Consider the following 24,868-nt stretch of genomic DNA (forward strand, 5'->3'; position numbering starts at 1 on the left):
AATGTTTGCAAGTTCCGATATGTTAAATGGTATACTTATTTTTGCCTGTGTATGGAGAGATTGAGGAAATAATTTTTAAAACCCATGCATTATAATAAAAAACAATGTTGCATGATTTACAGTAAAAAAAAAAAAAGAATGCACTTCTCTTTGTCAATAGCTTTAATAGCTTTTGTTATTGTCTTTGCAACTGGTGTTCTCTGGAGAAGGACTTTTTTTTTTTTTTTTTTTTTTTAATTTTTTTTTCAACGTTTATTTATTTTGGGGACAGAGAGAGACAGAGCATGAACGGGGGAGGGAGAGAGAGAGAGGGAGACACAGAATCAGAAGCAGGCTCCAGGCTCTGAGCCATCAGCCCAGAGCCTGACGCGGGGCTCGAACTCCCGGACCGCGAGATCGTGACCTGGCTGAAGTCAGATGCTTAACCGACTGCGCCACCCAGGCGCCCCTGGAGAAGGACTTTCTTATCAATCCCTGAAAAGGACCTCTGAATCGGACTACTTCAATCCATGACTAATCCTAAATCAATCACTGAATCTAAGGATTGGGTACTCTGACCTACATGCACTTTATGGTTAGTTTTATGACAGGAATGGTGAGGAAGTAAGGTGGATTTTTTTAAGCAAATCTGTTTTGAAAGGTGATGATTTTGTTTTTTTGAAAGAAGAGGATTGTTGTCTCTATCTACATCCTTCTCAAAGTGTGGAGGTGGGGAGCAGGGGGCATAAGGTGGGAAAGAAAAGGAAAAACAATTTTTAACATAATGACAATGTTATTGACATCCCCATCACCCACATTAGATTGTTATACTTTTTATCTCTTGGAAGTCATAACAAGCAATTAATAATTATTGTTATTGAAGAGACTTCTTAAAGCGATCATTATTTCTTGCCTTCATTACTACAGTAGCTTCAATTACATATTTATTATAGTGTCACAAACTTTCAAGATTCTCTGCATATACTAGGTGTTTTTTTTCTGGTCTTGCCTGTGCTCAGTTATGCAGCTGTATTCAGCTGGTGGCTAACCTGGACTGGAATGCCTCAGTCACATGTCTGGTGTCTCAGCTGGAATGGTTGGAACAGCTGGAGTGCTTTGGTTCTCTTCCACATGGCGTCTGTCCACATGGTCACTTTCATCTTCCAGGGCCTCTCTCTCTCTCTAGCAGAGTAGTCTGGACTTCTGTAAATAGTATTTGAGGTTTCAAGAGTGAAAACACAAGTTATGAGACCTCTTGTGTCCCCTTCCTCATCATCACAATGTCACTTCCATCACACTGTCAGAATAAGTCAAAAGACTGGTGTTGAATCACTGTAAAAGGGGGACTACAAGACAGTGTAAATGCAGGAAGGCAGGATTCATTTGAGACCATTTTGCAGTGGTCTACCAGAGCTTCATAGAGCATATAGCTTCCCTGCTTTTCCCTGCTTCCCCCAATCCTCAAATCTACTCTTAACGCAGGAGGTCATAGCATATCACTTATTTGCCTAAGCCAAAAGCCAAAGTCTTTGTATTGCTTACAGGACCCTAATGATCCTTGGTCAGATAGGGATTTATATTATATCTAAAACAAGAAATCCAAAGTAGGCAGGGTAGGACTTGTGTAGCAGTTTAGTAAAGCCGGCAGGGTCCCAGGACCTCTCTCTGCTTTGCCATCTTTAGTTTGTTGGGTTTTGTCCTATTTGTCCCGTATTGTCATATGAAGATGGCTCCTGCATCTTCAGGCTTTGGATCTGCAGTCTAAGCAAAATGAGAGAGAGGTTCACCCAAATCCTGGGCTGGCTTCTCATTGATAAAAATTGTCATATGGCTACTTCTAGCAGCTAGAAAGTCTAATGAAGTGACAATTTTATCTGTGTACTTTGTTGCATTTAGCAGAGTGGCAATTTTCTCAGTAAGGATAAAGGGAGGATGGATATTATGTAGGCATCCAGTACTATCTGCTTCAGTGCTGTGTGCCAGGAACTGCACTGTTACTATGAAAGCATACTTCTTAGTCTTGGGCATATCTATTATGAGACTTAGAAATGATACAGTCAAGGTAGTTGCAATAATTGCATTTTCATGTGAGGAAATTGAAGCTTTAACATGGTTGCAGTATCAGAATTTGTACATCACCAGATTGACTCCAAATGCTTAGTTCTTGCCATCATACTATATTCCAGCTGAGCTTTCTGTTAAACACATGCACACGCGCGCGCGCACACACACACACACACACACACACAACCCCTATGGCCTATTACATTTGTGTAAAGCTATGTTGCTTCTTCAGAGTATGTTTTTCATGTCTGTCTACCTTAATAAATTGAATATCTGAAAGAAAAGTAGACTGTGCTATTTTCCATTGCCTAGCATTCAGTGAACATTTTGAATAACTGTAGTTTTTTTAAAAACTGGAAGATAGGAAAGTCAAACATCATTTTGCAGATGAGCAAACAGGAACAGCGAGATGGGATAACCTGCTTGGGGTTGCATATAGCTAGTGACAGAGAGCTGGTGTTAGAACTGGTTTCTTGCTTCCGGTTGAGAGTATTCTCCCCTGAGACACATATTGGATTAGGATGAAATTAGAGATGAGAAGTATGGCCTGCCACTATTCCTGATTTAAGGCACCTAATTTCCATTAATTAATGCAAATTAGATCAAGGTGTAGTTCAAATATAAGGAAATGGATACTCCTAAGATCTCTAAGAAGGCAGTATGGAGTAAAAGAGCACCAAATTAGGAATCACAAGACTGGCATTGTGAACCCAGCCAGGTCACTGACTTTTCTTTGTGAACTTAGGCAAATTGCTTAGCTGCTTTGAACCTGCTTTCCTCAAAACTAAAAGGAAATTAGGCTACTTGATCTTTGAAGTTCCTTCTAGCTAAAACATTGTATGAGCCGTTGTACCCAGTGACTTTTTATGGATGCTCTAGCATTTCTTGGCATCTATCAGGTCAGACTGTTTTATATTTCTATAGTGTAGGGAAAGTAACAGCTTTTTCACTTCTTCTCTGGGAACTTGGCCAGTGAGGAGTAAACATCCTTTCCTATCTCTCCCTAAATGAAGTATTTGATCATAAGTGACAGACTTTTTCATTTTGCTCTTTGAATCTGATCTGGTTCTATTTAAGTTTTCTTAACTTTACTGGAAGTTTGTTAAAATGTAGTAAATTGAAAATATCAGGGTGCCCGGGCAGCTCAGTAGGTTGAGTGACTCTTGATTTTGGCTTAGGTCATGATCTCTGTTTTGAGTTCGAGCCCCACATTGGTCTGTGCACTGTCAGCGCAGAAATTGTCTCTTTGTACCTCTCCCGCATGCACATGCACACTCTCTTTCTCAAAAATAAATAAACATTAGGGGCGCCTGGGTGGCGCAGTTGGTTAAGTGTCCGACTTCAGCCAGGTCATGATCTCGCAGTCCGGAGTTCGAGCCCCGCGTCAGGCTCTGGGCTGATGGCTCAGAGCCTGGAGCCTTTTTCCGATTCTGTGTCTCCCTTTCTCTCTGCCCCTCCCCCGTTCATGCTCTGTCTCTCTCTGTCCCAAAAATAAACAAACGTTGAAAAAAAAATTAAAAAATAAATAAATAAACAAACAAACAAACAAACATTAGAAAAGAAAGGAAAGGGGCGCCTGGGTGGCGCAGTCGGTTAAGCGTCCGACTTCGGCCAGGTTACGATCTCGCGGTCCGTGAGTTCGAGCCCCGCGTCAGGCTCTGGGCTGATGGCTTAGAGCCTGGAGCCTCTTTCCGATTCTGTGTCTCCCTCTCTCTCTGCCCCTTCCCCGTTCATGCTCTGTCTCTCTCTGTCCCAAAAATAAATAAACGTTGAAAAAAAAAAAAAAAAGAAAGAAAAGAAAGGAAAATACCAATTTATGTTTTAGTCTACAGTTCAAAATTTTATTTTATGAAGTAAAAATAGTTGTGTTTATTAAATACATATTAACACATCTGTGTATTTGAAATACTTTATTTACACATGGTATGGTCTAGAGTGGAATGTGTAGTCTTAGCCTTTACAGTAGAATTTTAGTGACTCAAAATAACCTAGTTAAATAGCAAATATACTGTAGACTATACAATACTGGTGGTATTTGTCTCTGTCTCTCAATAATAAATAAACGTTAAAAAAGATAAAAGCTCAAAATCTTATAGAAGTTTGATGGGTTGGGGGGGGCCTTTGTTGTCACTAAGGAAAAGACGTCTGTTGCTCTAATTGCCATTCATTTGTTGATAAAACGCCTTTTCTCTGTTTACTTTTCATTCAGTTATCTTCATGCAGTACTTCTTCCTCATTTTCCATATTCTCATTTTGGAGCTCTTACTAGATGGATCTTGGATCTTCTCATTTTTATCTTCCATGCTTTTTTAATTTCTCATATCTGTGTGTGATGAATCAGAAATTTCCTAAGTTTTCTGTCTGCCAGTATACTAACTCATTATCTTGGTTCAATCCGCTATTTATGTATCTACTGAGATTTTTATTTTGATTCCTTTGAAATCCATGTAATTTTTACTTTTCATTTCCTACTCAATGAGGTCTCTATTATTTCCTTTATGTAGCCACTTGAAACCTGCTTACCTAAAAATAATTTCGATTGTTCTATAAATCCTGAGGGTATTAATTTCACTGATAGTTTCCTTGTGTTTGGATTTGATTCATCTGTTTGAATGACTGCATTAAGGATATGGATGATATAAAATATAAAGTAGGTAGAATTAACCATGAAACACATGAAATATTTTTTTAACAAGTATTTTGTGATGGTGAATTTAGATTGATAGTAACATAAATAGGGCATGAAAAAGAAAGACAAAGGCAAAATAATATAAACAGCAAAGTGTTAGATTAATTTGACTAGCATGGAGTGGCTAGCTTATGATTTCAGTGATAAAAGATATGAGAATTATGAGGTTTCTTTCATGTATAGATTGGTGGAGCATCAAGAGTACTTTTACGAGTTTAATTTTATGCTTAAGATTAGTTCATTTTTTTCCTTTTAAAAATCTTTTATCTGCATACTTTCTGAGTATATTAATGAATTTTTAAGAGAGTTTGTGATTAGAGGTTGCATCTAACTGTGTTTTGAAAAGATGAAAAAAGATATCTACTGTTTAATTTTGGGGTAAGCATGAAATTTTACAGAGTAGAAAACAGTTGTGAATGGAGGATGAAAGTGGTAAGCTTGTAAACGTAAATTAATATAATGTAGATAGTGGAGACAGTTATTACTGCCTATAGAAGAACTTACTGAGACAAAGATTATCACTGAAGATTTTCACTGGTTAAATATTTATTTTCTGAGGCTAATTTATTTTACTTGTGTCAGGAATATTATTTCATCGCCTAGTACTGATTCTGACATTTATGATATAATTATTTTATTATTTTTTTAGGATAGGGACATAATTTAATAGATAAAATATCTCACATGTTCCAAATGCAAGAAAATTCTATTTTTCAGGAAATTTCACAGTGTATTGCAACTAAAATTTTTAGGAAAGTAGTAATAGAAAGTACTATAACCTTTCTTATCTACTGTCAGAGGGCTTTTGGTTATCTTAAATTATTGATTATATTGTAGACATCTCTTACACTCCTTTTCAAAAAATATTTAAGCCATGTCACAACAAAAGATGGGAGTGAAATATGGTTACTAAAAATTTAGTCCTATGCAAAAAGGAAGAGGAAACAAACATGCTAACCACATATGGTCTGTATCGAATTTTAGCTAATGTAGTTGCTGTGGTTGAATATCAATTTTGCCTTTGAGTTTCCTGGAATATAAGTAGTTCTCCTTATCAGAAGGAGGAAAGCCTGAGTTCCTCAGCAGTGACAGATTTTCCTGACTTCTATAAGAAAAATATTAAATAATGGACAAATCATTAGGAAAACAAAACAGAACTACTCTGCCAGGTTTAAGCCTCCCTTCAAATTGATCATAGTCTTTGGGGTGGTGAGGAGAGGCATTTAATCTAAATTCTAAGAGGGTATAGGCAGGAAATTATTTTCCATGAAGAATTGTGATCTACTTTGATAGAAAGTAAAAGTTAGCAGAGAAAGGACTAGGAAGAAATGGTTGATTTCTGCAGGAAAGGTGATACTTTCCAAAGGTGCAGCATGCATTAGTAGCTGAGCCAAGATAGTTTGTGTCCAGCAGTAAATTCTGTAGTTTGATAGAATTGGAATTTAGGGAGAAAATTGAAAAGAAATGAGTTGAAGTAGGCAAAAGGCCTTCAAGGATTCACATCAAATATTAATGCCATTTTCGTGTAACAGTATTTTTTAACAGCCTTTATATTTTACTACCACAGTTCCCAAACTGTGCAACAAGGCTCTCTGGGGTGCCTCAGCAGACTCTCAGGATGTTGCAGTGTATTTTAAAATTTCCGGGGAAACACAGTGACACCATTTGTTGAGTATCATGTGAACTAACTGGACTCAGGTTTCAATATTAGATTTATCTACATTCCCTTTATGGAGGAACAGGAAATGAGGCTGGGAGTGTCCAATCTGAATTCAAGGGTTGAGAAATTGTGAAGGTACCCAATTGTCAGACACAGTCCATTAATAAGTGTGGTTATTAAAGAAAGAAAGAAAAAAAGAGTAACGTTTTCTTTCAACTTGTGTTATTTCAATCAGCTACTAAGTTATCATAATTTAACTATTTATTAAGTAATTAGGATCTTAGTATTTAGTAAACAGAATTGTTACATATTTCTCTTGGCCTGTGGGGCATATGGTAAAAATTACTGATGCACTAAGGTCACCATGAGCCAAGAAACTTAGGGAGTCTCTAGCTTAGTACATAATATTAAAGCACAAATTTGTGAAAGCAGTTCATATTTTCTAAGTCTGTGAGGATAGAAATAAAAATATCTACAGAAATGAAGTTAGCTTAAACTTTTTCATCTGAGCATTGTTTGCCTCAATCCACTTTACCTGAATCTAGACAGCAGAAATTTGGCATTTTATTTTTTAACAGTAGTAATATGCTATTGTTTTTGATAACCAGCCAAAGGTAGATTCACAGCTTTGGAAACTGAATAAATGGATAATAGGACTTACATTCCATTATAAGTAGTGAAAAATGTAGACATTTTTTTTGACCCAGATACAAGATCATTCTGTATCCACATAGTTGAGGATCAGAAATTTAAGGCCAATCAGGTATAGATCACTTATCCTAGGAATTCTTTTTTTTTTTTTTTTTTAAGTTTATTTATTTATTTTGAGAGAAAGATAAAGAGCTAGCAGGGGAGGGGCAGAGAGAGAGGGAGACAGAATCCCAAGCAGGCTCCACGCCATCAATGCAGAGACAGATTCAGGGCTCAAACTCAACAACTGTGAGTAAGATCATGACCTGAGCCAAAACCAAGAAAGAGTCGGACACTTAACCAACTGATCCACCCGGGTGCCCCTTATCCTAGGAATTCTTAATCTCAGATCCATGGAACCTGGAAATTATATATACAAACATGAAATTTTCTTTGTCCTACTGTTTTTTGTCAGAGTTCCAAAGCGGTTCTTGGACCTAAAAAGCTTAAGAACAGATTTATCAACTACATTCTTTGCATAGTATGCCCTTTGGCACAGGGTAATTTGGTCCAAAGCCAAGATCCCATATCTTCTCCTATATTAACTCATTATTCTGCAAGATAACCTGGTTTTTAGAGGTTAAGAATTAGATGTAAAAAGTATTTGTACCTAGTAACTTAAATAGAACTTATTTATATGGTTATGATGAATTCTCAAAGAAATTAAGGAAAATTTTTTAATTAATTGCATCTGTTCAAAAGCTACATAAGGGTGCATAGTGAAATGTTTCTCATTTTTATAACCTTTTATAACCACAAGCTCAATACCTCTTCCCCAAAGTAAACATTATCCCTAAGTTTTATGTTTCAGAAGTTGAAAATTTAAAAACCAGTTGTATTAGAGTAATGGAATTTAAAATAGCAAATGATACACAAATAGCTAGGGCATAACTTTGGTTTGTAGATTAGATGTACTTACCCAATCTGATTTTTACGTTAAGATGAATAACTGGTACTGTGTATTGTCTTAGCTTCTATCAGTAAGACATAATTGAGACATATTTTCTGGTAATGATGTTTTCGTAGTCAATCACATTATCAATTGGGATAATTAGCCATGAAATATATAGAGTTCTGTATATAGTCTATCTGAATCCTGATGCATTTAATTCATTATCCAAAAAATGATCATAAGGATATAACTTTATTTTTGCCAATATTTGTTTGGTGTGTGTGTGTGTGTGTGTGTGTGTGTGTGTGTGTGTGTGTGTGTGTTAGAGCACATGTGCGTGCACTTACCAGCAGGGGAGAGGCAGAGAGAAAAGGAGAGAATCTCAAGCAGACTCCCCCCTCCCAACCCCCCACCACCAACCCCTCTGTGAGAGCCCTATGTGGGGCTTAACCTCACAACTGAAATCATCACGTGAGCTGAAATCAAGAGTTGGAGGCTTAACCGACTAAGCTACTCTGGTGCCCCCACTATTAGTTTTTTTAAGTTTTTTTTTTTTTTTTTAAATAGAAAATCAAATAAAATTATATCTTACCTTTGGAATTTAATAATAATTTTTACTTATTGAGTGACTGTACAATGGGCCAAGAATTGTGCTTGAAGCTACACATAAAATATTTTGTATTATCACAATAACTCTGAAAGCTGACAATATTATGTAGATTTTACAGATGATTAAACTGAATATTTATTTGAAAGGTTAAATAACTTGCTCAAGGGGTGCCTGGGTGGCTCAGTTGATTAACAGTCCAACTCTTGATTTCTGCTCAGGTCAGATCTTGCAGTTCATGAGATCAGGCTTTGCCCTGACAGCATGCAACCTGCTTGGGATTCTCTGTCTCCCTCTCTCTCTCTGCCTCTTCCCTGCTTGCTCAATCATTCTCTCTCTCTCTCTCTCTCTCTCTCTCTCTCTCTCTCTCTCTCTCTCAAACTGAACATTAGAAAAAATAAAAAAATAAATAAATAAAGGTTTAAAAAAAGTAGCTTCCTCAAGGTTCATAGCGTAGGTGTTAGGGTCTAATTTGGGTTCATAGGATATCAGAAATCCACTGTCTTTATACAACCCTAAGATGCCTTTGTGTGTAGATGTGTATATTTTAATATAAATTTGTCAGGTAATGCTATTTAGTGAGTGGGTAGAGTTTTTTAACTTAGGCTCTTATATGACAATAATAAAGGTAACTAGTCTCTTGCTTACTAAGAAAAGAATTAAATGTAATTAGGTATAATGTATTTAATAAAGAATCACTGAATACACAGTTTTGTTCTTAGGCTGCACATTTTACTGAGCAGCTAACTTTCCTAAACTATCACATTTGTATGTTTTTTGTTTTTTGTTTTTTGTTTTCCTGTAGGGAGATTCCCGGAGTCTTCCATTTTCTGAGAATGTGAGTGCTGTTCAAAAATTAGACTTTTCAGATACAGTGGTGCAACAGAAATTGGATGACATCAAGGATCGAATCAAGAGAGAAATAAGGAAAGAACTGAAAATCAAAGAAGGAGCTGAAAATCTGAGGAAAGTCACAACAGATAAAAAAAGTTTGGCTTATGTGGACAACATTTTGAAAAAATCAAATAAAAAACTAGAAGAACTGCATCACAAGCTACAGGAACTAAATGCACATATTGTTGTATCAGATCCAGAAGATGTTACAGGTATATATGTATTTTATTTGATGTTTTTATAGTACATTAATAAGTATATCATCTTTGAAATTAGTAAGCTTTGTGAAGCTATAGTTTTTAGTTTTTCTGGAAGTACAGGGACTGTATTTTCTCTGATAGTTAAAGTCTTGTTTATATTCTGTTCAGAAGTACAGTGGCTTGATGGATATGAAAATTGAAACGTTTACTTAAAGATGAGTAACTTTGCTGTCTACTCTCTTGCCCTCTGTCACTAAGACATCACTTAGAGTTATTTTTCCAAGATTAATGTTTTGTACTGAGTCAACCACATGCTCTTACCTGATTCATCCTTGTGATCAGCAACACGAGTTTGCCAGATGACTTTTAAAGTTAAAAATGTATTCTGTGACCGAGGGATATTTTTATTCTTTGCAAACGTAATTAATCAAACCTATGACCTTTGTTCTTTGTGCTCGAAGCAACTGAATTAACAACTAAGCCAACAGGCATATCATTTGAAAAGGAAGAGGAAAATTTTAAAAACCAAACATTACTTTTTTTTCCTTAAATATAGAAAATAAAAGGAAAATCTAACCCATAAGTTCAACCTAAGATTTTTAAACAGTGGAATTAACAAATGTTCATGTTGGAAATTTTTCAATGGTACAGAAAGTAAAAACAGAAAACTAGCTCTCTCTACCCTAAGCTCTTTCCCTAAAAGTAGCATTACTTTTTGTTGTATACCCTTCCTGAAAAAAATTTCTATATTTGTATCAATATTTATCAATATATACATTCTTCCTAAAGCTTTATACATTAAAAAAATCATATAAGACACATTTGTCTAATAGTTTGTCTTTGCAGAGATGGTATTTTGAGCAAGGTTTGTAATCTCTGTAACCTTCAATGTATTCATTGGCAGAGAAAAGGAGTGGTATATCTACAGTAATGTATCCAACTGCATAGAAATTTTAGAATTTATAATTCTCTGAGAATTTAGAATTTAGAATCTCTGAGATTAGTTAATAAGAAATAACAGATATAAGCAAAATTGAATTTGACTAGTACATGAATTTGACTAAGAACCTCAAATTACCACTCTAAAAAGTTGCATAAAATACTTCAGATATTCAGCGTACTTGATAAAACTTATTTTAATGTATCAGTTTCAACATCTAGGACTTTAGGAATTTCATTGGAGACTCTCTATGTAGAGATTTCAACCTTGGAAGAATAGTTGAATCTTAAAAATAACAGAAATCATAGAGAAACCAGTCTTCTTATTTTAGAATTGAAGTCATACCAATGATGTGAATTAATTTCCCCAGAATAACAAAGTTAGCTAAGAACTCTTCAACTCCTCATCTAGTATTATTCTCTTACCCACACATTCAATAATTGTATATAAATGGAAATTTATATTATGAAAATACTTTTCTTAGCAATATCATATAAACTTAGAAATAGCTTGTTCTGTTGGAACTCTGCCGAGCTCTGTATTTTTTGCCCATTAGACTGCTTTAGGAGAGGTCTAAAATAAGAAACAGCCCTGGCACTTTAAACTCTGTTTGTTTAGAGAAAACATTTTTTTTCCTCACAGAGTACTGATAACTACCTTGTAATTGGAATATTGAAGAGTTTTTGCCACATGAAGAATAGCCTATTTCGTTTTCCCAGTCCCTCTTAAAAAACTAACTCTACTGAAATATAAACTACATATGATAAAATGCATAGTTTAAGTATATGATTTGATGAGTTTTAACAGATGTATGTACCTAGGTAACTGTCACTGCAACCAGTAGATCCTGAAGATTTCCATCACTTCATTGGTTGTCTTGTATACATTAATTCTCAATCTCTAGTCTGCATCCCTGGCTTTAAGCAGCCACTATTCTATCGTCTGTAACTTTAGGTTTGTCTTTCTTAGAGTTTCATATAAAGAAATGAGCTTTAGGTCCTACTGTCAAATTCTTTTCCTTTCTCAGAAGCCAATTTGGTTATCGCTGTGAAATCTTCCCTGACTTTGAGTTTATTAAAAAAATTGTTCTTTGCAAATGGCATATTCATAACAATTTGGTAATAAGTTTTTTTTTTTTTCTTTTTCCATCATCACTTATATAATAGCAGTAAAAAACAATAAAAAAGACAAGATTAAAAGTAGTTCAAAATTAAATTTAGGTCGGATTGCCATAAAATTTTCTGTGTTTTAAATTGCATATTGGGGCGCCTCGGTGGCTCAGTCGGTTAAGCGTCCGACTTCGGCTCAGGTCACGATCTCGCGATCTCACGGTCCGTGAGTTCGAGCCCCGCATCCGGCTCTGGGCTGATGGCTCAGAGCCTGGAGCCTGCTTCCGATTCTGTGTCTCCCTCTCTCTCTGCTCCTCCCCCGTTCATGCTCTGTCTCTCTCTCTGTCTCAAAAATAAATAAACATTAAAAAAAAAATTAAAAAAAAAATAAATTGCATATTAAGGTAAACAAAATCATTTACTTTAATTAGGTCTGACAGGAAGATTCAAGAATGTAGTTCTTTGCTTTCAGTCCTGTGAAGTATGTGGATTAATAACAAGTGTTTATTAATATTAATAACTCTCATCTTAGAGGTATGCGAGCCTAATGCTCAAAGAAAAGGAACATAATTTAAGTCTGCATTATATGAATAATTACTATGTACCTAATTAGGCCCGCTCTCACTTTACTTCTGAAATAATTAACTCTTAATCTTTAGCTTTTTATTTGTAAAATAAGGAGTTTTATCAGATGAACTTCAAGACTTAACTATAAAACTCTCTGAAATATTGCATATTATAATATCAAAATCTGATCATTTGGGACTGTTATTGGTAAAATATATTGAGTGTTCATTTATTCTTAGGAATAGCAAGAAATTGATTTTTTTGATGTTTTCTTCAAGCCCATAACTGTTTACCTTTTGTATACTTTAAGATAGTCTCATTGGAACTAGCCCACATAGAAGTTATAAAGATACTATTAGATGAGGTTGAATGTACTTTAAGAAAAAGATTATTGGATCTCTGTCAACTGGAGTGGTAATCTAAGTCTTAGTTGGCACCTGAGACTCCAAAGGGAAATATTTGGGAAAGAACCAGTATCTTGAATATTTCACTTTTGTGTATTATCCCTAAAGAAGATGATAAGAATGTATTTCATATTTTGTGAAGTATAGCTGGTAATTTGTATAGTATAAGCCCGTTTTCATCTTATTTCCTTTTCTTATACCTCTTCCCATTTCCATCTTCTCATACTTCACCAAACTTAGACTGATTTTTACCTATTAAAGTAATGGATATTTTCTTTAATATCTAGAAGATCCAGAAGGGAAATACTGATTTGTATAGAACCAATAATGTTGGAGTTTTTTTAGAGTTAACTTCAGAAATTCCTCTAAATTCTGGAGATAATAACTCTATTAAAGGAGTTTTCTTTCCAAATGAAGTTTATGAAGTGTTTCTTGAATAGAAGTAAAAATTTAATTTTTTTTAATTCTTGACCTGTCTACCTAAGTATGGCATAGAAATTGTAATTGACTTTTATATGTATTAAATATAAGTGTGAAATATGTAGCCTGATTTGTTATGTGATTCTACATATTTTTTATTTCTCACTGAATTTCTCATTTTGAGATAAACATACTTTGTATTAAATTTTGGATTCTTAAGGAAAGGGTTGCCATTGAGTAGTTAGCAAGTCACTTATAACACCCCTGGATTTCTTTCCTCATCTTTAAAATCATGAGATTACATGACTCATAGATTCCTAACCTTTGAATTCTTTAATGATACACTTAAAAAAAAAAAAAACTAATACACAGTAACATTGATTCTTTTTTGGTATACCATTTCATAAATTTTAATATACGCTAGGTTTATCTAACCACCATAATCAGAAAAAGGAACAGTGTTGTTTCTTTGGAGTCACACCCTCTCCTCATTCCATATTCCTTGGCAACCACTGGTCTGTTCTCTATCACTATAGTTTGCTTTTCTTTTATTTATTCATTTATTTATTTATTTATTGAAATTTATTGTCAAATTGGTTTCCATACAACACCCAGTGCTCATCCCAAAAGGTGCCCTCCTCAATACCCATCACCCACCCTCCCCTCCCTCCCACCCCCCATCAGCCCTCAGTTTGTTCTCAGTTTTTAAGGGTCTCTTATGCTTTGGCTCTCTTCCACTCTGACCTCTTTTTTTTTCCTTCCCCTCCTCCATATAGTTTGCTTTTCAAGAATGTCCTACCAATGGAGTCGTAAAGTGTATAATCTTTTGTGACTGACTTCTTTCACTCAGCATATTGCATTTTGAGATTCATCCAGGTTCTTGCATTTATCAATAATTCATTCTTTTTTATTGCTGAGTAGTAAGTCCATTGTATAGATATACCACAATTTGTTTATCCATTAACCAAGAACATCAGGGTAGTTTTCCAGTGTTTGTTAATTATCAGTAAGGCTGCTGTATCTACCTGTTAATAGATTTTTGTGTGAACACGTTATTCACTTTAGTAAATACTGAAGAGTGTGATTGCTACATTATGTGTTAGAGTATGTTTAACATTATAAGAAACTGCCAAAATCTTTTCCAGAGTGGCTATACCATTTTTCATTCTCATCAGGAATATATGAGAGCTCTGGTTGTTCCACATCCTCTCTGGCTCTTGGTATCGTTAATATATTTTTTAACCAGTCCAACAGATGTATAGTGGTTGATGGCACACATTATTGGTGTCAGAGGTAGGAAAGAAGAAAAACAAGGTAGCACTATCTTAAGGAGAATTTATGAAAGAACTGTGCATGCCCTAGGTACAGAGTTATGTACAGAATGAAGACGTCTTCTCTACCAGGCAATACAAGGACAGTTTTCAGACATTAAGATGTAATATAACAGATACAAGCAGTTCTGAAATTTTTCATGCCTACGTTGTTTATTTCAGCTTAAACAAAAAAATGTTACAGCCCACAATCTTATCCATGCTATTTTTATAAAATATTAAGAAAGCTAAACCAGAGTGTGTACTAGTTACAGAATTTCTCAGCAGGGTGCCTGAGTGGCTCAGTTGGTTAAAAGCATCTGACTCTTGATGTCGGCTTAGGTCGTGATCTCACATTTGTGAGTTCAAGCCCCATGTCAGGCTCTGGGCTGACAGCATGGAACTTGCTTGGGATTCTCACTCCTTCTCTCTCTGCCCCTCCACTCCCTCTCTCAAAATAAAATAAACTTTAAAAAAAAAAAAAAAAGGAAACTTCAAAAAAGAAAAAAGTTCTCAGCGACATTACTTTAGTTGATGACATATGACAGAGGCCATCCTGAGTACACAAAATAACTGATTAAGCAGCCATTAATAATACATGAGCATTCCTATAGTCTGAGCATGTTGAGATGGCTATATAAGGTGAGCCATTGTGTTTAAATAAAAAAGCTGGCTTTGGGGGAAAATACAAACAGTTAATATAACTGTAACACATGGCAAGATTCTGGAGCAGTTTATTCTTAAAATATCAGTTTATAAATACCAGGTAAATACCAGAATGATGGTGAGTGAACAGTAGCTAAGACTTGAGATGGAAGTTTGTGAGGGAGATAGAGTGCTTCAGCATACTACTACTTTTATTAATTTAGATTTGGCTAGGTTTGTTTCAACAGTATTCCCTCGTGCTATCTTTTTTAATGCAATAAGTAAATAGACTTATTCCATAATCAGCCATCCTGGCCGTCTAAGTACCAGTTAATGAATATTGATCACTGGGCATCAGCTGTGTATAAAATAAAGATCAAAGGTTATATGATCTGAGATCTCATCCAAGTTGGACCATTATATAGTTGTATGGTTGTACACCACTTGCATCCCCTCTAAGTCTTGTTTTTCTCATTTGTAAAACCTGGAGGATAGACTATATATGCCCTTTCTAGGGTGTTTTGTGAATAAGGCATTTTAATAGCTTGACGAAAGGTCAGTTATGAGCACCTAAGCTCTTCTAAGTCTGAACATGAAACCTCTTGTTGGATGTAGATAAAGTCTGAGGAAGCTTTCTTGGGGTTGGGAAGGCTCAGGGTCAGCTGTGTTACTATATACCTCCAAATGAAGGAGCCAGTTTAAGGCTGGACCTTAAGTAATCAGGAGCCTTCTAAGGATATGGATTGTTCCTATGTTCTAGAACTCTAATTCATCTTGGAAGCCAACTGCTCAGTTGTGGTTTTGGAGAAAATACTAAAAGCTCCAAAAACAGCGTATCTTTTGCTCTAAACGTTGTTGGTGAAATTACTAACAAATTGTTTTTACTCCTCATTCTGGCTCTGGAAAATCTCCTCCCTAGGGACATTTTAACTACATCATATTTTCTGGTGACTTCCAAAGCAGTACACCTGACTAAAGTCTTTAATTTTATCACTGTTTTGTCCCTCCTCCTTTGCATAATATCTAGATATTTATGATGTAACCAGTTTCCTGTATTAAATTCCCTTTGTTCAAAATATCTAGTGTGGTTTCTGTTTGTCAGCTAGACTGTGAATGGGATACCCTCTTTTCACACCACACAACAAACTTAGAATACTTTAAATCCAGTCTGCTTAACTACACTTAACTTACATGCCATTGTTGTCCATATTCTAGTTCTATCATTTTATCTTCAGTTCCACAAATTAGATGAAATTATTGTTTCATATAGTCATTGTTGGTTTATAATTACCCATATGTTTATCATTTTCTTTGTCCACCATTTCCTCATGCTTTTTAGACCTTCCTTCTAGAATTATTTTGTTTCTTTTTTGTCCTGAAGGTATACACTTCAAAAAGATACTTCCCTAGCTTTTCTTAAGATAATATTTGTCTGCAGTGTTCTGCTTTTTTAATAAAATGGTGTAGATTTCCTTTTATTTGATTTGCTTAGGATTTGTTAGGTTTCCTGAATCTGAGATTATATATTTCATCAATTATGGGAAATTTTTAGCCCTTGTTTTTTATTTGAATATTGCATCTCCTATATACTCTGAACTCTTTCATTTTAGAACTCCAATTAGATGCGTTGACAGTTTCTTCAAATCCTCTCCATTTCTCCAATATTCTTTTTACCTGTGACCAGCTTGCTCTTTTTCACATATATTGTATTTCTAATTTCTGTTATATAACTTTTAATACTAGAAGTTCTGTTTTGTTAATATTTTACAGTCTCTTGTCCTGGTCATTCTTTTGATATCCTTTGTATTTAGTTTTACCTATTAGATACACTTTTTCACATGTGGTAGAAAATAATGATAATAAGTGAAATTTTTGCCACATTACAGTGTAGTGTTCTCACTAGTGGTGAATTTTTTTCTACCTGAGCTTTGTGATTTCTAATTGTGTGCACATTTTCACTGGAACTTTATCTGTGGGAATTCTTTTAAGTCTGGATTTAAAATGCATTTTTTAAAAAGAAGATTTGCATATTTTTGGTAAGATGCCTAGAAGCATTATCAACCTGAGGCCAATTAAAATAAATTTAAACTAACTTTTTGGTGGCCACATAGATGATATGATTTCCTGCATCAGGCCTATGTGAGAGCAGTAGGAATTTTTTTTTAGTGTTTATTTATTCTTGAGAGAGACAGAGCATGAGCAGGGAAAGGGCAGAGCGAGAGAGGGACACAGTCTAAAGCAGGCTCCAGGCTCCAAGCTGTCAGCACAGACGCAAGGCTCGAACTCATGAGCTGTGAGATCATGACCTGAGCCGAAGTCAGATGCTTAACCGACTGAGCCACACAAGCGCCCCGAGAGCAGTAGGAATTTTTAAAGAATATCCATTCTCCTTCCCCACAGTCATCCCAAGCCAAAGACAAGTCAACAAATAATTCAGCCATTATGGATGGCACTTTTTGAGCTTTCTGTTTTTAGGTTTCTTCTGATCTGATTGCCCGCTTTGTAGGATTACCTCACAGCCTTTTCTTGAGCTCTTATTAAAATCCAAGTTTTATTCCACCAGGATGATGAAAGCTTAGCAAGTCTCTTTTTATCAGAAAAGCAAAACCATTCTCAGAAAAATAAACCTACAGATGTCATACTTGTATCTGCAGTAGGATTGGGTCACATGCAACATGCACTGCCTTCTTCCTAACCCCCAACTGCAAGTGAGACTGAGAAATTTCGTTTTATTTTCCCCCTTGCCTCTTGTTTTAAGCAAGAGAGAAGGAGATTGAAGATGGAGTATGAAGTTAGTCAATCTATAGCGTCAGGTACTTACAGATTGCAAATATTTTCTAACGTTTTAGTTTAAGGTGTTTCATAGTACTTTGAATTTTATAGGTAATTGTTATCCTTTTTTAACTTAATTTTGGTGACATTAGTTTCTTAAGATGTCCATTTAATTTTCAAATTTATTGACAAAATTTATAATATCTGTTATTCATTTAAAGTCCACATTTATCTATAGTAACATTCCCTCATTCATTGATAATATTGGTATGTTCTCCATTTTTCTTCTTTGATCACTTTTCTGAGATTTCCCATATTATCATTATGCCCCCTTCACACCTCCCCCACCTCACGCGCGCGCGCGCGCGCGCGCACACACACACACACACACACACACACACACACACACACACTTTACTGATCCTTTCTTTTGTGTATTTTATTTTGTTAATCTCTGCTCTGACCTTAATACTTCCTTTCTCCTGTTCTCTTTGGAATTACATGGATTTTTTTTTTTTTTTTAACTAACTTGAGGTGTGCCTGGGTGGCTCAGTTGGTTCAGCCTCTGACTCTTGATTTTGGCTCAGGTCATGATCTCATGGTTCGTGATGAGTTCGAGCCCCACATCAGGCTCTGTGCTGACGCTACACAGGGATCTCTCTCCCCCTCTCTCTCTGCCCCTACCCTGTTTGCTCTCTCTCTCTCAAAATAAATAAATAAACTGAAAAAAAAAAAAACTAACTTGACAGATGCTTAGCATCTTAAATTTATTCTCTTTTCTAATATATGTGTTCAGGGCTTATGAATAATCCTCTCAGTATTGCTTAGTTGCATCATAGAAGTTTCCATATGTAAATTTTTAAATTTATTTTCGTTGATATATAATTTACATGTAACATTTTGTAAGTTTAAGGGATACAGCATGTTGGTTTGATACATTATATATTGTAATATTATTATCACCCTAGCATTAGCTGACACCTTTATCAAGTCACATCATTATCATCTTTTATGTGGTGGGAACAATTAAAATCTAGTCTCTGCTGTGCATTGGATCTCCAGGACCTATTTACCAGTCCACGTTTGTACCCTTAAAGACATGTCCTCAATTTTTACACCCTCCAGCATCTTGTAACCACCATTCTACTTTCTGTTTTGTCACATCTTGGCTTCTTTAGATTCCATATAGAAGGGATAATATACATATTATCTGTCTTACCCCATTCAGCATTATGTCCTCAAGGTCCATCCATGTTGCATAAATAGCTGAATAATACATATTCCATTGTGTGTGTGTATAAATACAAACACACACACCCTGTGTCTTTATCCATACTACTATTGATGGATCCTTAGGGTTTTTTTTTTTCCCATATATTGGCTATTGTGAGTATAATTTCCTTTAAATATATACCCAGGAGTGGGATTACTGAATCATATGGTAGTTCTATTTTTAATTTTTTGTGGAACCTTCATACTTTTTCATAATGGCTGTACCAATTTACATTCCCACCACCAGTGTACAGGGGTTCCTGTATCTCCATAGCCTTGAGGACAGTCATTACCTGTTGTCTTCTTGATGATTGAATGCTTTCTTCCGGGAAAAAAAAAAAAAAATTTAGTTCCTCAACCCACTTTTTAATCAGATTTTTCTCCTTTTTACTATTGCATTGTGTGGGTTCTTTATGTATTTTGGATATTAACCCTTTATTAGATAATTTGCAAACATTTTCTCCCATTCTGTATGTTGCTTTTCATTTTGTTCATTGTTTTTTGCTGTGCAGAAACTTTTTAGTTTGATGTGGATTGAAGTTATTTTTGCTTTTGTTGCTTGTGCTTTTGGTGTTATATCCAAAAAACTATTGTCATGGCTATTGTTGAGGGCTCTTTCCTACATTTTCTTCTAAGAGTTTTATGGTATCAGGTCTTATGTTTAAGTCTTTGATTCTCTTTGGGTTACCAAGATTTGTCTGCCTATTACTGGATGCTAATGTGGATAAGATGGCTCCCAGGTCCTTTGGCCTATGATGCTAGATACCACAAATTCCACATAGATGGATGTGTAATTTATTGTTACAAAAGAAAGACAAAAAGGAGGAACATCTGTGACACCATGATGCCGATATCACCTAAAGTTTTTAATGAGTTTGAAATATTTTTTCTTTTTCTTTTTCTTTCTTTTTTTTTCTTGAGAAAGAGACTGCACCTACAAGTAGGGGAGGGGCAGAGGCAGAGGGAAAGGGAGAGAGAGAATCTCAAGCAGGCTTCATGCTCAGTGTGGAGCCCCACATGGGACTTGATCCCACGACCATGAGGTAATGAACTGAGCCGAAATCAAGAGTTGGATACTTAACCAACTGCACCATCCAGACACCCCTGAAATATTTTCTCATTTTCATTATGTCTTTGTGGTCTCATGAACTGGTTAAAAGTGCATTTCTTGGGGTACCTGGCTGCACACACACTCTCTTAAAAAAAGTGTGAGGGGTGCCTGGGTGGCTCAGGTGGTTAAGCATCTGACTCTTGACTTTAGCTCAGGTCATGATTTCCGGGTTTGGGAGATCTAGCACCACGCCAGGCTCTACGTGGAGCCTCCTTGGGATTCTCTTTCCCCTTTTCTCTCTGCCCCTCTCCTGCTTGCATGTGGTCTCTCTCAAAAGTAAATAAATAATTTTTTAAAGTGTTGTTTCTTATTAAACATGAGGACTTCCCAGTTATCCTTTATTTATTGTTTTTTTTTTTTTTTTTTAATTTTACTGTAGTGCCTTGTGTGGATACTTGTTTTATGTTCTGTGTGTGCCAAAAAAATAATGCACATTCTCCAGTTGTTGCGTGTTATCCTTAGTATGTTTATAGGTTAAGCATTTTGTTGTAGTGTTAAAATCTGCATCCTTACTGGATTTGTGTCTGCTTATTCTATTAATTACTAAAAACACTGTTAATATTTAATGGAATGTGAAATTGCTGTTTTCTTTTGAATTCTGTCAGTTTTACTTTCTTTTGTGTCCATGTTATTGAGCACCCACTAATTAGGATTGATTGGTCTTTATGATAATTGAACCTTTTATCATTGTGAAATGACTTTCTTATCTCCAATTATTTTTGTGCCTGAAAAGTATCTTTTGTCTGTTGTAAATATAGTTTGGGGTTGGGATTATTGATTGAATATTTTTTTCTAGTCTTTTACTTTCAACTTTTCTGTATTACTATGTTTTAGATATGTCTCTTGTAAATAATACATATAGTTGAGTTTAATTTTACTCATTTTTACCTAGACAAATCTTTTAATCAGTCTAAAGTCTTTGTCTTTTACCTAGATCATTTGGTCCATTATATTTAAATAATTACTGATATATTTGGGTTTATATTTTGTGCTTTCAGTGTTTCTTCTTTCTTGCCATTTTTATAGTATTTTGAAACATGAGTCAATTATTTTGGAAATTTTAGTTAATTTAGACAGTACACAATGCATTCTTATCAGAGACTGTAGTGTTAATCACTGTTCTTTCCCATCTCCATACAATTCAAAGGCCTTAGAATGCCTAGTTTTTTATTCTAGCCTCTTGAAACCTTTACATGACTTTATTATTGATTGATACATAGTGGTCATTTAAGGTTTCCCATAGTAAACCATTTTCTGTGCTCTTCATTCCTTATTTTTCTTTTGATATACCTATTTCTAATCACTTTTAGAGTTTTCTTTTTAAGAGTTTATAGTTGTGACATTCTTTCCATCTTGGTAGTCTTTAATTTTTTCTTTATTCTTGAAAGGTATTTTCACTGAGTTTGCAATATAAGCTTGATAATTGTATCTTGTAAGGAAACTGTCATTCTGTCTTCTTCTAGCTTTCATTACTATTTTTGAAAAGTCTGTTGTTAATCTACAGTATCTCCTTAAAAGTACCCTTTCCTTGGCTGCTCTTAAGATTTTCTCTTTGTCTTTGATTTTTTGAAGTTTTACCATGATGTGTCCATGTGTATTCTTTTCCTCTGTATATTTCTGTCTGAAATTGATTGAATAGCTTGAATTTATGGATTGATATTTTTATAAGTTCTGAAAATTTTGTCATTATCTGTTCACATAATGTCTTTGAATCATTTTTCTTTTTTGCTCCTGAAACACAGATTTAGATTCTTTTTTGCTCTCTGTGTCTTTATCTTTCATTTTGTATTCCCCCCACCTCATTTTTAAACTTCCTTATTTTTCATGAGTAATCTGCTACTTTTCTATATCTAATTTGGTGTTAAACTCATCCATTAAAATAGCTAAGTATAAGTCCCAGCACTGAAGATGCTTGTAGTCTCAGAGGGAAAACAGACATGAAAATAGATTATTGTAACACTATATTATACACACACACACACACACACACACACACACACACATATGGGAAGAAGGTATGCTTTGAAAACATATTAAAAAGGGGATCAGATTGGGGGATGGTTAGCAAAGAAAAAAGTAATGCCTAAGCTGAGTTAACAGTAGTATGGAGGAAGTCAAGTGCATTGCATTCTGGGATGATAGAGATTTTTTTTTTTTTTTAAGTGAACATAGAGTTTGATGAAAAACAGTAATGGAAAGTTAACTTAGACCTAGTCAGCATACAGCCTTTAATGCCTAGCTCTGAAGGTGGGACTTTATTTGGGACCTCTCTGATTCTACTATGTAAACATTATATTAAAGCCTTCTTAGTGAATTTGTATAACATATAGTTGGTTGTTTTTTTTTTTTTTAATTTTTTAATGCTTTTATTTATTTTTGAGAGAGAGCCCAACAGAGCGCAAGCAGGGGAGGGGCAGAGGGAGAGGGAGACACAGAATCCAAAGCAGGCTCCAGGCTCTGAGCAGCCTACTTAAGAATAGATTCAAGGGCGCCTGGGTGGCTCAGTTGGTGAAGCATCAGACTTCGGCTCAGGTCATCATGATCTCACAGCTTGTGAGTTTGAGCCCCGCATCGGGGTCTGTGCTGACAGCTCAGAGCCTGGAACCTGCTTTGGATTCTATCTGTCTCTCTCTGCCCCTCCCCAGCCCTCTCTCTCAAAAATAAACATTTTATTTAAAAAAAAAAAATTCAACATTTGCTGTTCTTAGAGTGGAAAAATAATTTCATCTTACAAAATTTTTAAAAATTGCCTTTTTTGAAAGGAGAACATTAATGGGGAATTCTAGTAAACGCTGTTTTGAAATGTGTTTTTTTTTTATTTTTTTTTTGTTTACATTTATTTATTTTTGATAGGCAGAGACAGAGCACAAGTGGGGGAAGGGCAGAGAGAGAAGGAGACACAGAATTCGAAGCAGGCTCCAGGCTCTGAGCTGTCAGCACAGAGCCTTACGCGGGGCCTGAACTCACAACTCATAAACCACGAGATCGTGACCTGAGCCGAAGTCGGACGTTCAACCAACTGAACCACCCAGGCGCCCCTGTTTTGAAATGTGTTTTATGTGAAGAAAAGCGTTTAGCAAATATACCGGCAACCATATGTTTTATAATGCTGTAATTTACCATAATCTGTAAAAAAAGGAAACTGGAGAGAAGAAAAGTAGCTCATTAAAAGGAAAGATTGGGGCGCGTGGGTGGTTCAGTTGGTTGAGCATCCAGCTCTTGGATTCTTGGTTTCAGCACAGGTCTTGATCTCGGGGTTTGTGCTGACAGTCTGGAGCCTACTTAGAATTCTCTCTGTCCCCTTCACTCTCCCCCACTCATGCTCACTCACTCTCCCTCAAAATAAATAAAAACTTTAAAAAAAAAAAAAAAAAAAAAGGAAAAACCAGGCTCTGTGCTGACAGCTCAGAGCGTGGAGCCTGCTTTGGATTCTGTTTCCCTCTCTCTCCTCCCCTCCCCTGCTCATGTTCTGTCTCTCAAAAATAAATAAATGTTAAAAAAAATTTTTTTTAAAAAGGGGCGCCCGGGTGGCTCATTCGGTTAAGCGTCCAACTTCGGCTCAGGTCATGAACTCGCAGTTTGTGAGTTCGAGCCCCACATCAGGCTCTGTGCTGACAGAGCCTGGAACCTGCTTCGGATTCTGTGTCTCCCTCTCTCTCTGCTCCTCCCTTGCTCATGCTCTATCTCTCTGTCTCTCAAAAATAAATAAATGTTAAAAAAAAAATTTTTTTTTAAGAAAAAAGGAAAAATAGGTGAAATCTGAGGAGGACAGAAAAGTGTTTCTCTAACTTCTAAAGGAGTAAAAAATGGGCTTTATAAAACAAGACCTATCTAAGGTTAAATTTCTGCCTTGGCATACACTTTTTGACTTTTGCAAATTACTTGAATTAAGTTTTGGTTGTTTTTATTTGTAAAGTGAGGTTATATTACAAAACTTTGTGAATTCCTTCGAAGATTAAATAAGCAGAAATACCAGCTACTTAACTGTGCCCTGACATGTAATTTTATTGAGCCCTAAACATTGGCCTAAGCACTGTACAGGCTTTATCTTCACAATAACCCCCAATTTGTGGCTGAGGAAACTGCAACACAGAGATGTAAATGTATGACCCAGACCACACCAGTAAGCAGTAGCCACAGGATTTTAACCCAGGCATTCGGACCTCCAGAGCCCAGATTCCTAATCATTATATTATTTCTCATGTTCTTCTAATCCTTATTAAAACTGACAATACTTTTCTATAAAAATAGTGTTAGATATTATAGTACTGTTACAAATTCATAGACTGTTAGAATCAATGGATCATTCACTGCCTTAGTACAACCTATTTTAATGTGCAATAATTTCTCATACAGCATCCTTTACAGATTATAATCTAGCTTCTGTATAAATGCCTCCAGAGACAAGGATTTTATTGCATTTTAATGGAACTATTTCATTGTTAAATAATTCAAAATGTAAAGAATTTCTTTATATTCTGTGATAAAATTTTTGCCCTCACTACCTTTACCCATTTGTTCTAATTCTCTTGCCCTAATTCTCTATAAGTGGACAGTTTCTTTCATAGACAGATATTTAACAAGAATCCTTTCTCTTTCTCATCCTAAACTAAATACCATCAACTATTTTACAGATAACACAT

General features: G+C 35.4%; 1 protein-coding gene across 2 annotated transcripts in view; it reads left to right on the forward strand.

Moving 5' to 3' along the window:
- Positions 1 to 24,868, forward strand: part of PKN2 (protein kinase N2) — a 129,295-nt gene that overhangs the window by 39,694 nt on the left and 64,733 nt on the right. For both annotated transcript variants that reach the window (XM_011284886.4, XM_011284888.4), the window contains exon 2: positions 9,387 to 9,687. In XM_011284886.4, the coding sequence (XP_011283188.3) occupies positions 9,387 to 9,687 (301 nt within the window). The remainder of the gene's footprint in view (positions 1 to 9,386; positions 9,688 to 24,868) is intronic.

The sequence above is a fragment of the Felis catus genome, chromosome C1, assembly GCF_018350175.1.
Source record: "Felis catus isolate Fca126 chromosome C1, F.catus_Fca126_mat1.0, whole genome shotgun sequence".
Classification (NCBI taxonomy): Eukaryota; Metazoa; Chordata; class Mammalia; order Carnivora; family Felidae; genus Felis; species Felis catus.